Below are 13769 nucleotides of genomic sequence, written 5' to 3'. Positions count from 1 at the left end.
TACGCTAAAAGCACAAGCACATATTGTTTTAGTATTCCTGACACACAAAATAACAAATTTGAACTATGTTGAGTTTGAGAGTTATGAGACATATGGAATGGTGTTTGGTGTTCATATGATGTCAACACTGACACTTTTTTTTTTGCTCTTACATGGGTAAAGCAAATGTTTTCTTCCAAAGATGTTTAGCAAATAGAGAGATCAAACTAATCAAGAAGAATAAAGAAGATACTTATCACTTTGGCCATTGTGTGTGTGTGTGTGTGTGTGTGTGTGTGTGTGTGTGTGTGTGTGTGTGTGTGTGTGTGTGTGTGTGTGTGTGTGTGTGTGTGTGTGTGTGTGTGTGTGTGTGTGTCTGTGTGTACAAAATAAGTGTTGCAATACGATCGACAATTTATTTTGAAAGTGTCAGCGGAAGTTAATATAAATTGTATTATCCTAGTCTCTTGACATCGGTGTAGCTACTAGCTAAAGTTGATTGGATAATGGCTGTTGCTATGACATCGCTGTAGCTTCTGCAGACGCTAACAGCGAAGCATTCTGGGATATACACAACTGTTGCAGCGAAGATGCTTTGAATTAAAAGCTTAAATGTCATCAAAATGAAGGTAGGCGCCAAGGAAAGAATTACAACAACATATTAGTTACTCGTTGGTTTATGATGAGCTTGCTTTAGTCATATGAATGTGTTTACATTCTAACGGTAACTCCTGCTAACTAAGCTAACACATTGCTAGCTATATCATCTTGCTAGCCCTGGTCCAGAGCTAGACCAGGGTAACGTTATAATCACAACAACCTGGTTTATAACCTGGTTTACGCTATGTGACACGCTCCGTTATCAGGCATTCATTCACAACGAGCTATGTAACAGGACGAGGTCCATTATCGGACAGCGTTTTCCAACCTCTTGGCGATTTCAGTTTTTATCAGCATACATGTTTGTTTGTATTACAAACATTCATATTTTAAATCCCTTTTCTGCCCACAGCGTGTTTTCACCCTCACGGACAAAGCGTGGGTAAACTTCACCCTGCAGTACAAATGGCAGAAAACCCTTGGGAATTACATCGCTGTTGCAGGGTGAGTATAAACTGCTGTGGCTGGAGACATGAGAATAGAGTGCAACCAAAATATTGTAATATTCAACTTCTTTGTAAAGTAGCCTACTGGAAAGAACTCAAACAGAAATGTAATTAAAATGTGTGCATTTCTCATGCAGAAATGACAACTCGGTGAATATATTTGATCGATATGGGCACAAGAGGAATGAACTCAACCTTCCAGGGTAAGCGGACAGAGAGGACATGTTTTGACTATTCCACAGATCTGTTGACGTCTTCTGCTTATAATGTTATAAGTAAAAGGTATTGTGCTGATTACTTATTGCTGTTCAAAAGTCTCTCTCCTCTTCCCTCTCGCTCCCTCCAGGCGCTGTGTGGCGATGGACTGGGATAAGGACGGGGACATTCTGGCGGTGATAGCTGAAAAGTCCAGCTCCATCTACCTGTGGGAGGCCAGCGTCAATAAGACATCGCATATAGACAGCGGCATGAGGTGGGACAGACACGCCGACACATTTCTAATTCCAGCCCTTGTTCATCTAGCCTGGTAAAACCATCCTGATCACGTGAACTCATATTCTGTTTCGTTCTGCGGATCATTCTGGCCTCCAGCCGGTGCGGGCGTTAAATTACGTTAAATTACAAAATGCACGGGCCAATCAGGGACCTGCCTCGTAATTGACAACATAACCGGCCAATCAGGCAAAACAGGATGGCGGCTCCCGAAGCAAAGAGTGGTAACGTTAACGTCGGTAAACACAGCCATAAGTGCAGTTATTGAAGAAATAGACTCAATAACAACAATTAAACAGGAAGACGAGTATGCACCAGCGGAGTTTCTCGGCGGGAAAACAAGTTTTTGCCATCCTTTCGAGTGGATTTGGATTTGGTGACGCTGATTGGCTGAAGCAGTTGTCTGTCAAGAAGACAAGTACTCACGCCCACTGAAATCGATGTGGGCGAGTTGGAGGCCAGACTGTTACGCAGAACGAAACGGAATGTGAGTTCAGGCGATCAGGATGCTTTTACCAGGCTGTTGTTCAACAGAGCCACTGCCAGTATTTGTATAGACTACATTAGCACCACTAATTCTTAACGAGGCATTCCCGGTTTCCTTCCTGCTTGTGTTGTTTTCAATAGGGATCAGATGTCCTTCATCTCGTGGTCAAAGACCAGCCCACTGTTGGCAGTTGGGACGGCTAAAGGAAACCTGTTGATCTACAACCAGCAGACCTCACGGAAGATCCCTGTGTTGGGTAACGCATGCACACACATATAAACACACACACACACACTAGGGATGTCAAAAATAATCGATTATAAGATGCATCGCGATGCGGACGTGCACGATTCTGCATCGATTCACAAATGTCAAAAATCGATTATTAATTATTATTATAATTTTTTAAATAATCGAATAAAATATCATGGAAGTACATGCAGTTGTTTATTTGGATCATAATGCAATGCAATTCCAAATGCACTTTTATATTAAAAGTAGCCACACAGTGAGAAAAATGAAAGTGAGAAAAAATAAATCATGTATTGGGGAAAAAAGTGATGCATCGATTGAAGATGCATCGAGATGCATCGATAATCGTAATCAAATCGAATCGTAGCCCTCTGATTCGTAATCGAATCGAATCGTGAGGCCAGTGAAGATTCACAGCCCTAACACACACACACACACACACACACGACTGCACAGTTACTTGTTTGTGGTTTTCTACCTTTCACGTCTCCTCTATTACTGATGCTCTCTCTCCCCTCCCTCACCTCACATACTAGGTAAACACACCAAGAGGATCACATGTGGTTGTTGGAGTACTCATAATCTACTGGCACTGGGCAGTGATGACCGCTCTTTGAGCGTCAGCAACCATGAGGGGGACACAATCCGACAGGTATACACCCATGCACAGGCCTGTGTGCGTGAACACACATGCACAGCCACAAACACACAGATGTAAGCATTGCCTTGACAATTGATTATTGTTGCAGTAACTCTAACCCTAACCCATTACAAGCGTCCAATAGTGCAAGTAATGTCAGAGTGGTCATGTATGATGGAGTCATGTCAGAGTGGTCATGTATGGTAGAGTCATGTATGATAGAGTAATGTCAGAGTGGTCATGTATGATAGAGTAGGTAAAAGAGTAACAGCTGGAGGAAAGGTAGAAAAGAGGCATATCAGAGCAAGCACAGGGATATTAACAGGAAGGAGCACCTGGTATACCGTTCTTCCCTTCTGTCGTTCTGCCAGACGACGCTGCGCAGCGAGCCTGCTGACGTTTACTTCTCTGTGATGAAGACAGATGAGAGGTCGTCTCCAGGAGAGAGCACCGTAAGTGTGTGTGTGTGTGTGTGTGTGTGTGTGTGTGTGTGTGTGTGTGTGTGTGTGTGTGTGTGTGTGTGTGTGTGTGTGTGTGTGTGTGTGTGTGTGCGTGCGTGCGTGCGTGTGTGTGTGCGCGCGCACGTGTGCGTGTGTGTGTGTGTCTACACCGGTCTACACGTGAAGAAATGAGAAAAGCACATTCATCCCTAGAGGGTTGCTATTAAAACAATCTTCCCTGTTGTTTGAGTCATAATTTCACACAACTTCCACTTATATGCAACTGATTTGTTTTCTTTGTCAGATGGCAACTGTGTGCAGTGTTTCCCATACATAAAGGAATTTGTGGCGGGCCGCCACAATAATATTTGGACCGCCACAAAATGATGTTGACCAAAAAATTTTTTTTTTTTTTTTTTTTTTTTTTAACAGTGCACCTGAACGCAACATGCAAGATATCCGCTGAATAAGTGTCCAATAAATGTTCATGTCATTCTGGCCAATACTTCTGTTATAGCATTTCAGTCTGGAATATGGAATATCTTTCAATAATCTATGATTTAGCTGCTAAATTGTCAAATACCGCCATCTGCTCGCTACCCAGGCACTTATGTATGTACTTAACCTAACTAACTTAACCTAACTATCAGGTGTGCACAACATTGTCAGCCTAAACTCCGGCTGACACCCCAAAAACCTACAATCCGCTACAGAAAAATGTATATTGTTTGTTTATTAACTGGCCCCTCACCTTCTATTATTTCACGAAAGTGGCAAAGCAAGTTGAGTATCCCTGACCTATAGGGAGAAATTTAGTTTGTCATTGTAAACCCACAGCACAGTAATGATGACATGTTCTTACTTAGATCTAGCCTTTTAATTTTGCTCTTAAGCTTTCTCAAAGTACACCAAATTCATGCATTTTACTTTAAAATGTTTTAAAAAATCTTGTGGGGGGGCATGCCCCCGCACCCCCCTAGGGGGTCTGCGGGCCCCCACCAGAAATACTCTAAATCCTGTGGGAAACACTGGTGTGATATTTAAAGCAATATTTCCACTTTATTAGAACATTTTCAAGTGATTGAGCATACACACTTTCCTTTTGTGCAGTATTTCCATGACTACACATTAATCAGGGATGGGGATTATTGGACGTAGGAATGATGTCATCACACATACTCACCTGACTCTGACCTTTGACCCTTCAGGTGAGCGTGTCTGTGGGGAAGAAGACGCTGTTCCTTTTCAACCTCAACGACCCCGAAAACCCGATAGAACTGGAATTCCAGCCTCGCTACGGAAGCATCGTCTCCTACCGCTGGTACAGTGCGCCCACTCCACCACACAGCCAAATATCCAGGAGGGGTTTGTACTGAGTCTGAGTCCCTCCCTCTCTCCCTCTCGTCCAGGTACGGTGACGGGTATATACTGATCGGCTTCTCCCATGGCTACTTTGTGGTGATCTCCACCCACATCAGGGAGATCGGCCAGGAGCTGTACCAGGCTCACAACCATAAAGACAGCCTCAACAGTGTGGCCATCTCCCCGGCCTTAAACAAGGCTGCCTCCTGTGGAGACAACAGGTGCACTGCACGCACGCACAGGTTCAAGTATGTATGACAGGTGTGTATGTAGAAAGGTCTAAAGCCGTGTGTGTGTGTGTGTGTGTGTGTGTGTGTGTGTGTGTGTGTGTGTGTGTGTGTGTGTGTGTGTGTGTGTGTGTGTGTGTGTGTGTGTGTGTGTGTGTGTGTGTGTGTGTGTGTGTGTGTGTGTGTGTGTGTGTGTGTGTCTTTGCAGCATAAAGATCCATGAGCTGTCTGATCTTAAAGACATCAGCAACATCGTTCGTCTGGATGACGAGACTAAAGGTGAGAGACTAGGCTTGGGCCCATTTTCAATAATATCCAATTTTTCTTTTTTTCTTTTTCTCTTTTTGTGTGTGTCAATTTTCAAAATCGCAATATTCGGGAAATACTGTGATAGACTTTTATTGTTTTTGTTTTTTGTTTTGTAAATTTTTGAAATATTTTGGACAGTTTTGCACAATATGCCCTGCTGCCGACCCTTATTTCACTGCTTACTGTACATTATTGGTGCTGTTAAGAGTGTTGTATTTGTTGCTGCAAAGGGAGAGGTACAGAAAGGAAGTGAACAGCATATCAACCTCTCACTCCTCTATTCATACTGTTCATACTACTAATCATCATATGTAATGTATCATATCATGTATAATCATATAATGTATATATGTATGTACCTGAAACATAAAATACAACAACATATAACAACAACAACAAAATCAAAATAATACCCTCTCCCTCCCTCCCTCTCTCTCCTCCCTCAGGTCTGGACCAGTTGGCCTGGACAGATGACGGGCAGCTGTTGGCGATATCCACCCAGAGAGGGACGCTCCATGTGTTCCTGACCAGGCTGCCCATCCTGGGGGACAGCTTCGGTACCAGGCTGGCCTACCTCACCTCGCTGCTCGAGGTCACTGTCTCCAACCAGGTGGAGGGGGTGAGGAGGACACGCATGCACACGCACGCACACGCACGCACGCACACACACACACGCACACACCGGACCGGTATTTGTTGTTTGTTTTGTTCCCTACGGGACCTACAGGATCTTCAGTTCCTCTCTCGCTCCCTGTGTTTCTCAGGAGAGTCCTGTGGTCCTAGAAGTGGAAGTGGAGCCTACTTTCATTGCAGTGGGGCCATTCCATGTGGCCGTGGGAATGAACAACCGAGCCTGGTTCTACGGCGGTGTGGGCGGTGTGTGTGTGATATGTTAAATATGCTATCGTGTGTGTGTGTGTGTGTGTGTGTGTGTGTGTGTGTGTGTGTGTGTGTGTGTGTGTAGTCATGCATGGGAGTATAACTAGTTTTTGTGTGTCACTCAGGTTGTAACAGGCTGAAGGACATTGAGTACCTGGGGACGATAGCCAGCATGTGCCTTAACTCGGACTACGCAGCAGCGATGTTTGAGGGGAAAGTACAGCTGCACATGGTGAGTGGGTGAGCTATCGGTATCATTGACGGCACAATATATTGTGGACATCATCTCAGTTCCCACAAAGTGAAGCCAAAACATCTTGATCGCCCCCTGGTGGCTGGCTGCAGTATAGGTCATAAATACTGCCCCCCTCTATGTTAGCGGATGGGACATGAGCCAAACAGCCACTCTCAAACCTCTGTCAGACTGCGACACGGCTGAGGGGGCTCAGCCCGACTCTACTGCGCAGACTCTGGTCCCAAATGACACCAAACAAGCAAGATGGCAGCTCGCTGAAACAAGATATTTTGGCTTCATTTTTGCATTTTAGGAAGTGGAGACGCGTTGTCCATATATTATACAGTGAATAGTCTGTATGTGTAGCAAAGCAGTTGTGTACAGGTTTCACACTTTTGCATAATTCTTTCGTTTCCCCCTGAGTGTGAAAGCATACCTGTATGTCCTGAGTGTGAAAGCACACCTGTAAGTGTGTCCTGAGTGTAAAAGCACACCTGTAAGTGTGTCCTGAGTGTGAAAGCACACCTGTAAGTGTGTCCTGAGTGTGAAAGCACACCTGTAAGTGTGTCCTGAGTGTGAAAACACACCTGTATGTGTGTCCTGAGTGTGAAAGCACACCTGTAAGTGTGTCCTGAGTGTGAAAGCACACCTGTATGTGTGTCCTGAGTGTAAAAACACACCTGTAAGTGTGTCCTGAGTGTGAAAGCACACCTGTAAGTGTGTCCTGAGTGTGAAAACACACCTGTACGTGTGTCCTGAGTGTGAAAGCACACCTGTAAGTGTGTCCTGAGTGTGAAAGCACACCTGTAAGTGTGTCCTGAGTGTGAAAGCACACCTGTAAGTGTGTCCTGAGTGTAAAAGCATACCTGTATGTGTGTCCTGAGTGTAAAAGCACACCTGTATGTGTGTCCTGAGTGTAAAAGCACACATGTAAGTGTGTCCTGAGTGTGAAAGCACACCTGTAAGTGTGTCCTGAGTGTGAAAGCACACCTGTAAGTGTGTCCTGAGTGTGAAAACACACCTGTATGTGTGTCCTGAGTCTGAAAGCACACCTGTAAGTGTGTCCTGAGTGTGAAAGCACACCTGTATGTGTGTCCTGAGTGTAAAAGCATACCTGTATGTGTGTCCTGAGTGTGAAAGCACACCTGTAAGTGTGTCCTGAGTGTGAAAGCACACCTGTAAGTGTGTCCTGAGTGTGAAAACACACCTGTATGTGTGTCCTGACTGAGTGTGAAAGCACACCTGTAAGTGTGTCCTGAGTGTGAAAGCACACCTGTATGTGTGTCCTGAGTGTAAAAACACACCTGTAAGTGTGTCCTGAGTGTGAAAGCACACCTGTAAGTGTGTCCTGAGTGTAAAAACACACCTGTAAGTGTGTCCTGAGTGTGAAAGCACACCTGTAAGTGTGTCCTGAGTGTGAAAGCACACCTGTAAGTGTGTCCTGAGTGTAAAAGCACACCTGTAAGTGTGTCCTGAGTGTGAAAGCACACCTGTATGTGTGTCCTGAGTGTGAAAGCACACCTGTAAGTGTGTCCTGAGTGTAAAAACACACCTGTAAGTGTGTCCTGAGTGTAAAAACACACCTGTAAGTGTGTCCTGAGTGTGAAAGCACACCTGTAAGTGTGTCCTGAGTGTAAAAACACACCTGTAAGTGTGTCCTGAGTGTGAAAACACACCTGTATGTGTGTCCTGAGTGTGAAAACACACCTGTACGTGTGTCCTGAGTGTAAAAGCACACCTGTAGGTCCTGAGTGTGAAAGCACACCTGTATGTGTGTCCTGACTGAGTGTGAAAACACACCTGTATGTGTGTCCTGAGTGTGAAAGCACACCTGTATGTGTGTCCTGAGTGTGAAAGCACACCTGTATGTGTGTCCTGAGTGTGAAAGCACACCTGTATGTGTGTCCTGAGTGTGAAAGCACACCTGTATGTGTGTCCTGAGTGTGAAAACACACCTGTATGTGTGTTCTGAGTGTGAAAGCACACCTGTATGTGTGTTCTGAGTGTGAAAGCACGCCTGTACGTGTGTCCTGAGTGTGAAAGCACACCTGTACTTGTGTCCTGAGTGTGAAAGCACACCTGTACGTGTGTTTTAGATTGAAGGCGAGGACCAGGAGGAGAAGAGGCAGATGAAGCTGTTTCCAGATGATGACAGAAAAGGGAGGATACTTTGCCACGCACTCACTGCTGACTTCCTTTACTACGGCACTGATGTAAGGCTCATCATCTCACCACAGTCAGATCACTTACTTTTGAGGAACCTCACAGGGTTTCTTTGAAGAGAACGCTGACCCATTTTCCCCCTCATGGCCTTTCCTATAGAGCACCGCAGGAATGAGTCCGGAAGTAGCATGTTTTTTTTAACGTTTTCTGAAAATCGCCCTTAAAAAGATGCATTTACGTTTAAAAAGTCATAAAAGTGATTCACGTTTGTGAAGATTATCCTGCTGAACACAAATGACCACTCCCATAAACTTTTGTTAACCACAGACCTTATTTTATACATTTAAGTAAAATACCCATTCTAAAACCCCATTCACTTTTCCCCTTAAGCTCCAACGTCTCTGGAACTTCCGCTTTCCGCCTACAAAAAGACGTGATCCCTGCGGTACTCTGTAGCCGAGGACAACCCAGGCCCAATCCAATTTCTCCTAAAGCTATAAACTAGACCACAATGAAGACTTGAACACACAGATAACTAACTGTAACTATCATTTCTGAACTAGAAAATGATCCTTTCCCAAATGAATTCTCTATTGCGGGGGGTTTTCAAAGTCTGAGACTGTGGGCCTCCCCCAAGACAAAGCTTGGAAAAATACCCCCCCTTTCTTAATTCATGGATGCCTATGGGATCATGATTATGTTGTTTGACCCCCATTGTTTGACCCGGGCTGATATTGCTGTTTGACAAACTTCAGACTATACCAAAAAAAGATAAAAAGGTCTGTCTGAAGGAATTTATTTGCTTCTGACTCTGGGAAAGTGGGAAAAACTGGAAAAATTCCCCCCCAAACTACTGCATCTCTGAACTATTTCTTTAACCAAATCACACACATTTAGGGTATTCTATGACATCTCCTTTTAGTAACTAATGCCATATTTGTTTCACTTCCATTCACTGAGCCTCCCCTGAAACTGCTGGGGAGGCCCACCTCCCACTTTGTCATCATACATCAGGGAGCAGGCTGATGTCAACAGTTGTCAGTATTGTGATTTCAGCTTTTCCCCCTTTTATGCAATTATTCATCACCAAACCCAAGACAAATATTCAATGCGAACTAAACCTCGGGAAGCTATGACATTGGATTTGTATTCATATATTTCATCATATTTTGTGGTTTTAACACTGCTCAAAATCTTTGTGGACATCCACTCTCAAGCAGTTGCAAATCTTGCTTCTTTTGCTGCTCCTTCCGTTTCGGTCTTTCTCTTATCTTATCTCTTATCTTTTTCTCTCTCTTCCACCTCTTCTCTTTTTCATTATCGCTCCTCCTGTCTCTCTCTATCCCAACCTTCTTCCATTTTCTTTCTGTCTATTTTAGTTGTCTAGTTGTTTACTCTCTCTTTTGCGAGTGGAAGTTGTAACCTCTCTCTCTCTCTCTCTCTCTCTCTCTCTCTCTCTCTCTCTCGGTCAGTCGGGCAGCGTTGTGTGTGTGTTACTGGAGGACTGGCAGACGGTGAACAGCCACAGCCACTCTGTGGGCGTGAGGAAGGTGTTCCCCGACCCCAACGGCTCGCGGCTGGTCTTCATCGACAACAAGAACGGCGGCTTCCTGCTCTCCCCCGGCAACGTCAGTACACTTGATATACAACCATCCATACACAGCTGAACTTACATACACACATCATTCAGGTTCAGGTTTATTGCCCTTTGATAAAACGGAGCATTTAAAAGTTGCACAATGTGATGAAATATCGTGGCAAGAAGAGATGCAGTCAATCATTTATGTAGGCGAGATTAATAAATGGATAAAAATACATAGCTTGTATGAAACATCTCACATCAAAACAACGAAACAGGAGCATGGCATTGAATAACAGATTCTAAAGGGATTTCAGAATTGATTGGATTGCCTGAGCGATTTCACTACAGGCACATGTACTGTATGTCATTATTCCTTGTGAGTTTGACCTTCATGGCGTACCATCCCTTCTCCCTCGCTCAAACCTGACAAGTTCATACTCAGTCAAATTGGGCGTGACGCCTTATTTTTTTTCATACCACAGGTACAAGAATTACATGCAATCACATGCAAGCCAATAATCCGATTTTAAGATGAATAAGAGCATATGACGACTGTAGCCATATGATGACTGTAGCCATTGTCATGCTGACAAGGCCTTATGCTTTGTTCACACCATACGCCGAAGCAAAGCTCAAGCCAAGCTGAAGCTGAGCTCACGCTTAACAGGTCACACCAGAAACACTCTCCCCCCCCCCCCCCCCCCCCTCCCTCACAACGTTTGACACTGACTGAAATATGACTAAACGTGCTGCTGGCTGTTTTTCACTATACTGTTGTGTTTGTGTCCAACCAGGCGACAGACTGCTTCTATGAGCTCCCCAACTTCTCTCCCACCATCACAGGAGTGCTGTGGGAGAACTGGCCCACTGACCGAGGAGTGTTTGTAGCTTACGACGATGACAAGGTCTACACCTACGCCCTGCATAAAACCACCATATACGGTAGGGAGATAGTAACGCGCGTACACGTACACACACTCCTGCTAGTTCTCATTATAAAGATTCTCAGTGCTGTAACAGTGATTAACCTCAGGGTATCCGCGGGGGTCTTGAAAAGTATTAAAAGTTGATAAATCAATTTAGGGGAAATTAAGGCCCTTAAAAAGTATTAAAAAGTCTTAATTGCCATTTGAGAGCTATTACATTTTGTAGCTGTTGTGCTGATGATGTTAAATGAGCTTATTATGATATCATCCCATATTGATCATAGACCCCTGAATTGAATTGATATCACATCGTGGTAGACTTTGTGATATCAGCAAATACCATATCAAAGAATCTATATAATATTGTATCGTGATGAAACTTGTGATTTACACCTCTCTATCGCTGATGTGACGAAAGTGGCGTTGAGGTCTTGAAAAAGTATTAAAAAGGTCTTAAAATGTATTGAATTTATCTTCAGGATTCCTGCATATACCCTGAACCTTGATCCGTGTCTCAAACTATGCCGTGTTGGGTCCTCGAATTCGAGGGAATTGGGCCTGGAAGGTCCTTGAATTTGATGTTTAAGAAGGTGTGGGAACCTTGGTATACTTCTCCTTTTCATACCCTCCATCTCTTTCTCTCCCTCATCCTTTCTCTCTTTCTGCTCTCAGGCCTCCAGGTGGTGCTGGTGGGTAGCACGGGGCTGCCTTACTCCCAGAAGCCTTTGCTGTTGTACAACGGGGAGCTGACGTGCCAGACGGCGAGTGGCGTGACGAGCGAGGTGGCTCTGAGCACACACGCCTTCCTCAGCCTCTCGTCCAGCAGCACGCAGGCCGACGCCCCGCACGCGCTCAGCACGCAGCTCGCCCAGGCACTCACGCTCAAGAGGTCGGCCATGATGCTGCTACCTGATGAAGAACACTTCATATATCTATCAGTCAGTCAGGGTTGCCACGGGCCTGGAAAGTGTTGAATGCAAAATAAATGAATTGAATAAAAATATAATGGAGCTTGGATTTATAAAAAAAATGCTGGGCCAAGCTTGATACATTTACTTCCTATCGACAGCTGCGCTGTGTCATTGCTGGTCACCTAGGTCTTGAGAGCACTTAAGAAATACTCAGGATTTCAAGATTGCTTTGTGTTAATGATTCATCTCGATGCGTAAGCATGACTGGAAACTAAATTGCACTCGAGCACTTATGAGACTGGTACATATGAACGTCTCTGTGAATTATTGGCCCGTAATTTTGAAATAATTTGCCCTTGAAAAGTGCTAGGTTTTTGTGTCAGGTCAGGGTACGTTGTGGATCTGAGACCTGCGCTCGCGCCGGAGTCCAGTCCATGATCACTTCTAATACTGTAGATGTTGTAGTTTAAGAATTGTGCTTATTTGGGTTTTCTGCCATTTTTTTTACAAGTCTCATATTCAGCTTCTGTGGTTTTGTTTTATTGCTCAGGATAATGTCCATGATTGTGTGTAAATGTAGTTTAGTTACAAGTTTGTCCAAAACTGCCTGTCAATTTTTTTTTTTATATATATTAAAAGGGTTTTATATAATAATATAAAAATATAACATTCTTCTGTGTGTGTGTCCTGGTCAGGTTCCCTGAAGCCTGGGATCTGTGTAAGTCTGCGGGCAGCGGGGCGGACTGGGCAGAGATGGGCCGAGCCTGTCTGGTCCACATGGAGGTGGAGCTGGCCATCCAAGTCTACCGCATGAGTGGCAACGTAGGCATGGTCCTGTCGCTGCAGGGCACCCAGGTAAAAGACACACAACAGCACACACACACAGACACACACACACGCACCATGGTTCATGTTTCACACACTCTTGATAACAGGCACCATGTTTTTCTTCTCTCTCTGTCTCTCTCATCCTCTGGCTCTAGGGTATAGAGGACAGGAATTTGTTGGCTGGTCATTTGGCCATGTTCCTGAATGACTACAACCTGGCTCAGGACCTCTATCTGTCCTCAAACTGTCCCATCGCTGCTTTGGAGGTAACACAGAAACAAACACACGCACACACACACACACATGCACGCACGCACCTGCACACACACACACACACACACACACACACACACACACACACACACACACACACACACACACACACACACACACACACACACACACACACACACACACACACACACACACACACACACACACACACACACACACACACACACACACACACACACACACACACACACACACACAAGGCCTAAAGAGTAAACAGTATGTGTCCTCTAGAGACAAAGGCAGTGTAAATGTGCCCAGACTTGATGCAGCATGTTCTCCAGGGCAGATGCCTGTCCTGTTTGGGTTTATAGGAAAGTCTGGCATTCAGTCACAAGCTACAATTACAAGTTACTGTCAGCTCTATACCGAACATATGTGATTGTAAAGACAGGTGCTTTGCTGCTTATGAGTTACCATTAAGTGTGAAATTAACTGGAAACACGGGTATTGTCAGCAGACAATGGGATCATCAAACTGATGATTTCAACTGCCTATCGTGTGTGTGTGTGTGTGTGTGTGTGTGTGTGTGTGTGTGTGTGTGTGTGTGTGTGTGTGTGTGTGTGTGTGTTAGATGAGGAGAGACCTGTTGCATTGGGACAGTGCTCTGATGCTGGCCAAGAGGCTGGCAGAAGACCAGATTCCCTTTATATCTAAAGA

General features: G+C 44.6%; 1 protein-coding gene across 1 annotated transcript in view; it reads left to right on the top strand.

Moving 5' to 3' along the window:
• The first annotated feature begins 540 nt into the window (after nucleotides 1-540).
• The window catches only part of wdr19 (WD repeat domain 19), a 20679-nt gene continuing 7450 nt past the window's right edge, over nucleotides 541-13769 (top strand). Inside the window, exons 1-20 of the mRNA XM_083634783.1 lie at nucleotides 541-608; nucleotides 992-1083; nucleotides 1223-1288; nucleotides 1432-1557; nucleotides 2205-2320; nucleotides 2853-2968; nucleotides 3328-3408; nucleotides 4605-4717; nucleotides 4806-4979; nucleotides 5194-5264; nucleotides 5741-5913; nucleotides 6059-6161; nucleotides 6299-6405; nucleotides 8505-8621; nucleotides 10044-10199; nucleotides 10948-11095; nucleotides 11752-11968; nucleotides 12686-12845; nucleotides 12974-13084; nucleotides 13684-13769. The exon at nucleotides 13684-13769 is cut by the window's right edge and continues 24 nt beyond it. Coding sequence (XP_083490909.1) covers nucleotides 603-608; nucleotides 992-1083; nucleotides 1223-1288; nucleotides 1432-1557; nucleotides 2205-2320; nucleotides 2853-2968; nucleotides 3328-3408; nucleotides 4605-4717; nucleotides 4806-4979; nucleotides 5194-5264; nucleotides 5741-5913; nucleotides 6059-6161; nucleotides 6299-6405; nucleotides 8505-8621; nucleotides 10044-10199; nucleotides 10948-11095; nucleotides 11752-11968; nucleotides 12686-12845; nucleotides 12974-13084; nucleotides 13684-13769 — 2339 coding nt within the window. The 5' untranslated portion in view covers nucleotides 541-602. The remainder of the gene's footprint in view (nucleotides 609-991; nucleotides 1084-1222; nucleotides 1289-1431; nucleotides 1558-2204; nucleotides 2321-2852; nucleotides 2969-3327; nucleotides 3409-4604; nucleotides 4718-4805; nucleotides 4980-5193; nucleotides 5265-5740; nucleotides 5914-6058; nucleotides 6162-6298; nucleotides 6406-8504; nucleotides 8622-10043; nucleotides 10200-10947; nucleotides 11096-11751; nucleotides 11969-12685; nucleotides 12846-12973; nucleotides 13085-13683) is intronic.

Source organism: Poromitra crassiceps, assembly GCF_964638095.1.
Source record: "Poromitra crassiceps genome assembly, chromosome: 4".
NCBI lineage: Eukaryota > Metazoa > Chordata > Actinopteri > Beryciformes > Melamphaidae > Poromitra > Poromitra crassiceps.
This window is presented reverse-complemented; position numbering and strand designations above follow the sequence as displayed.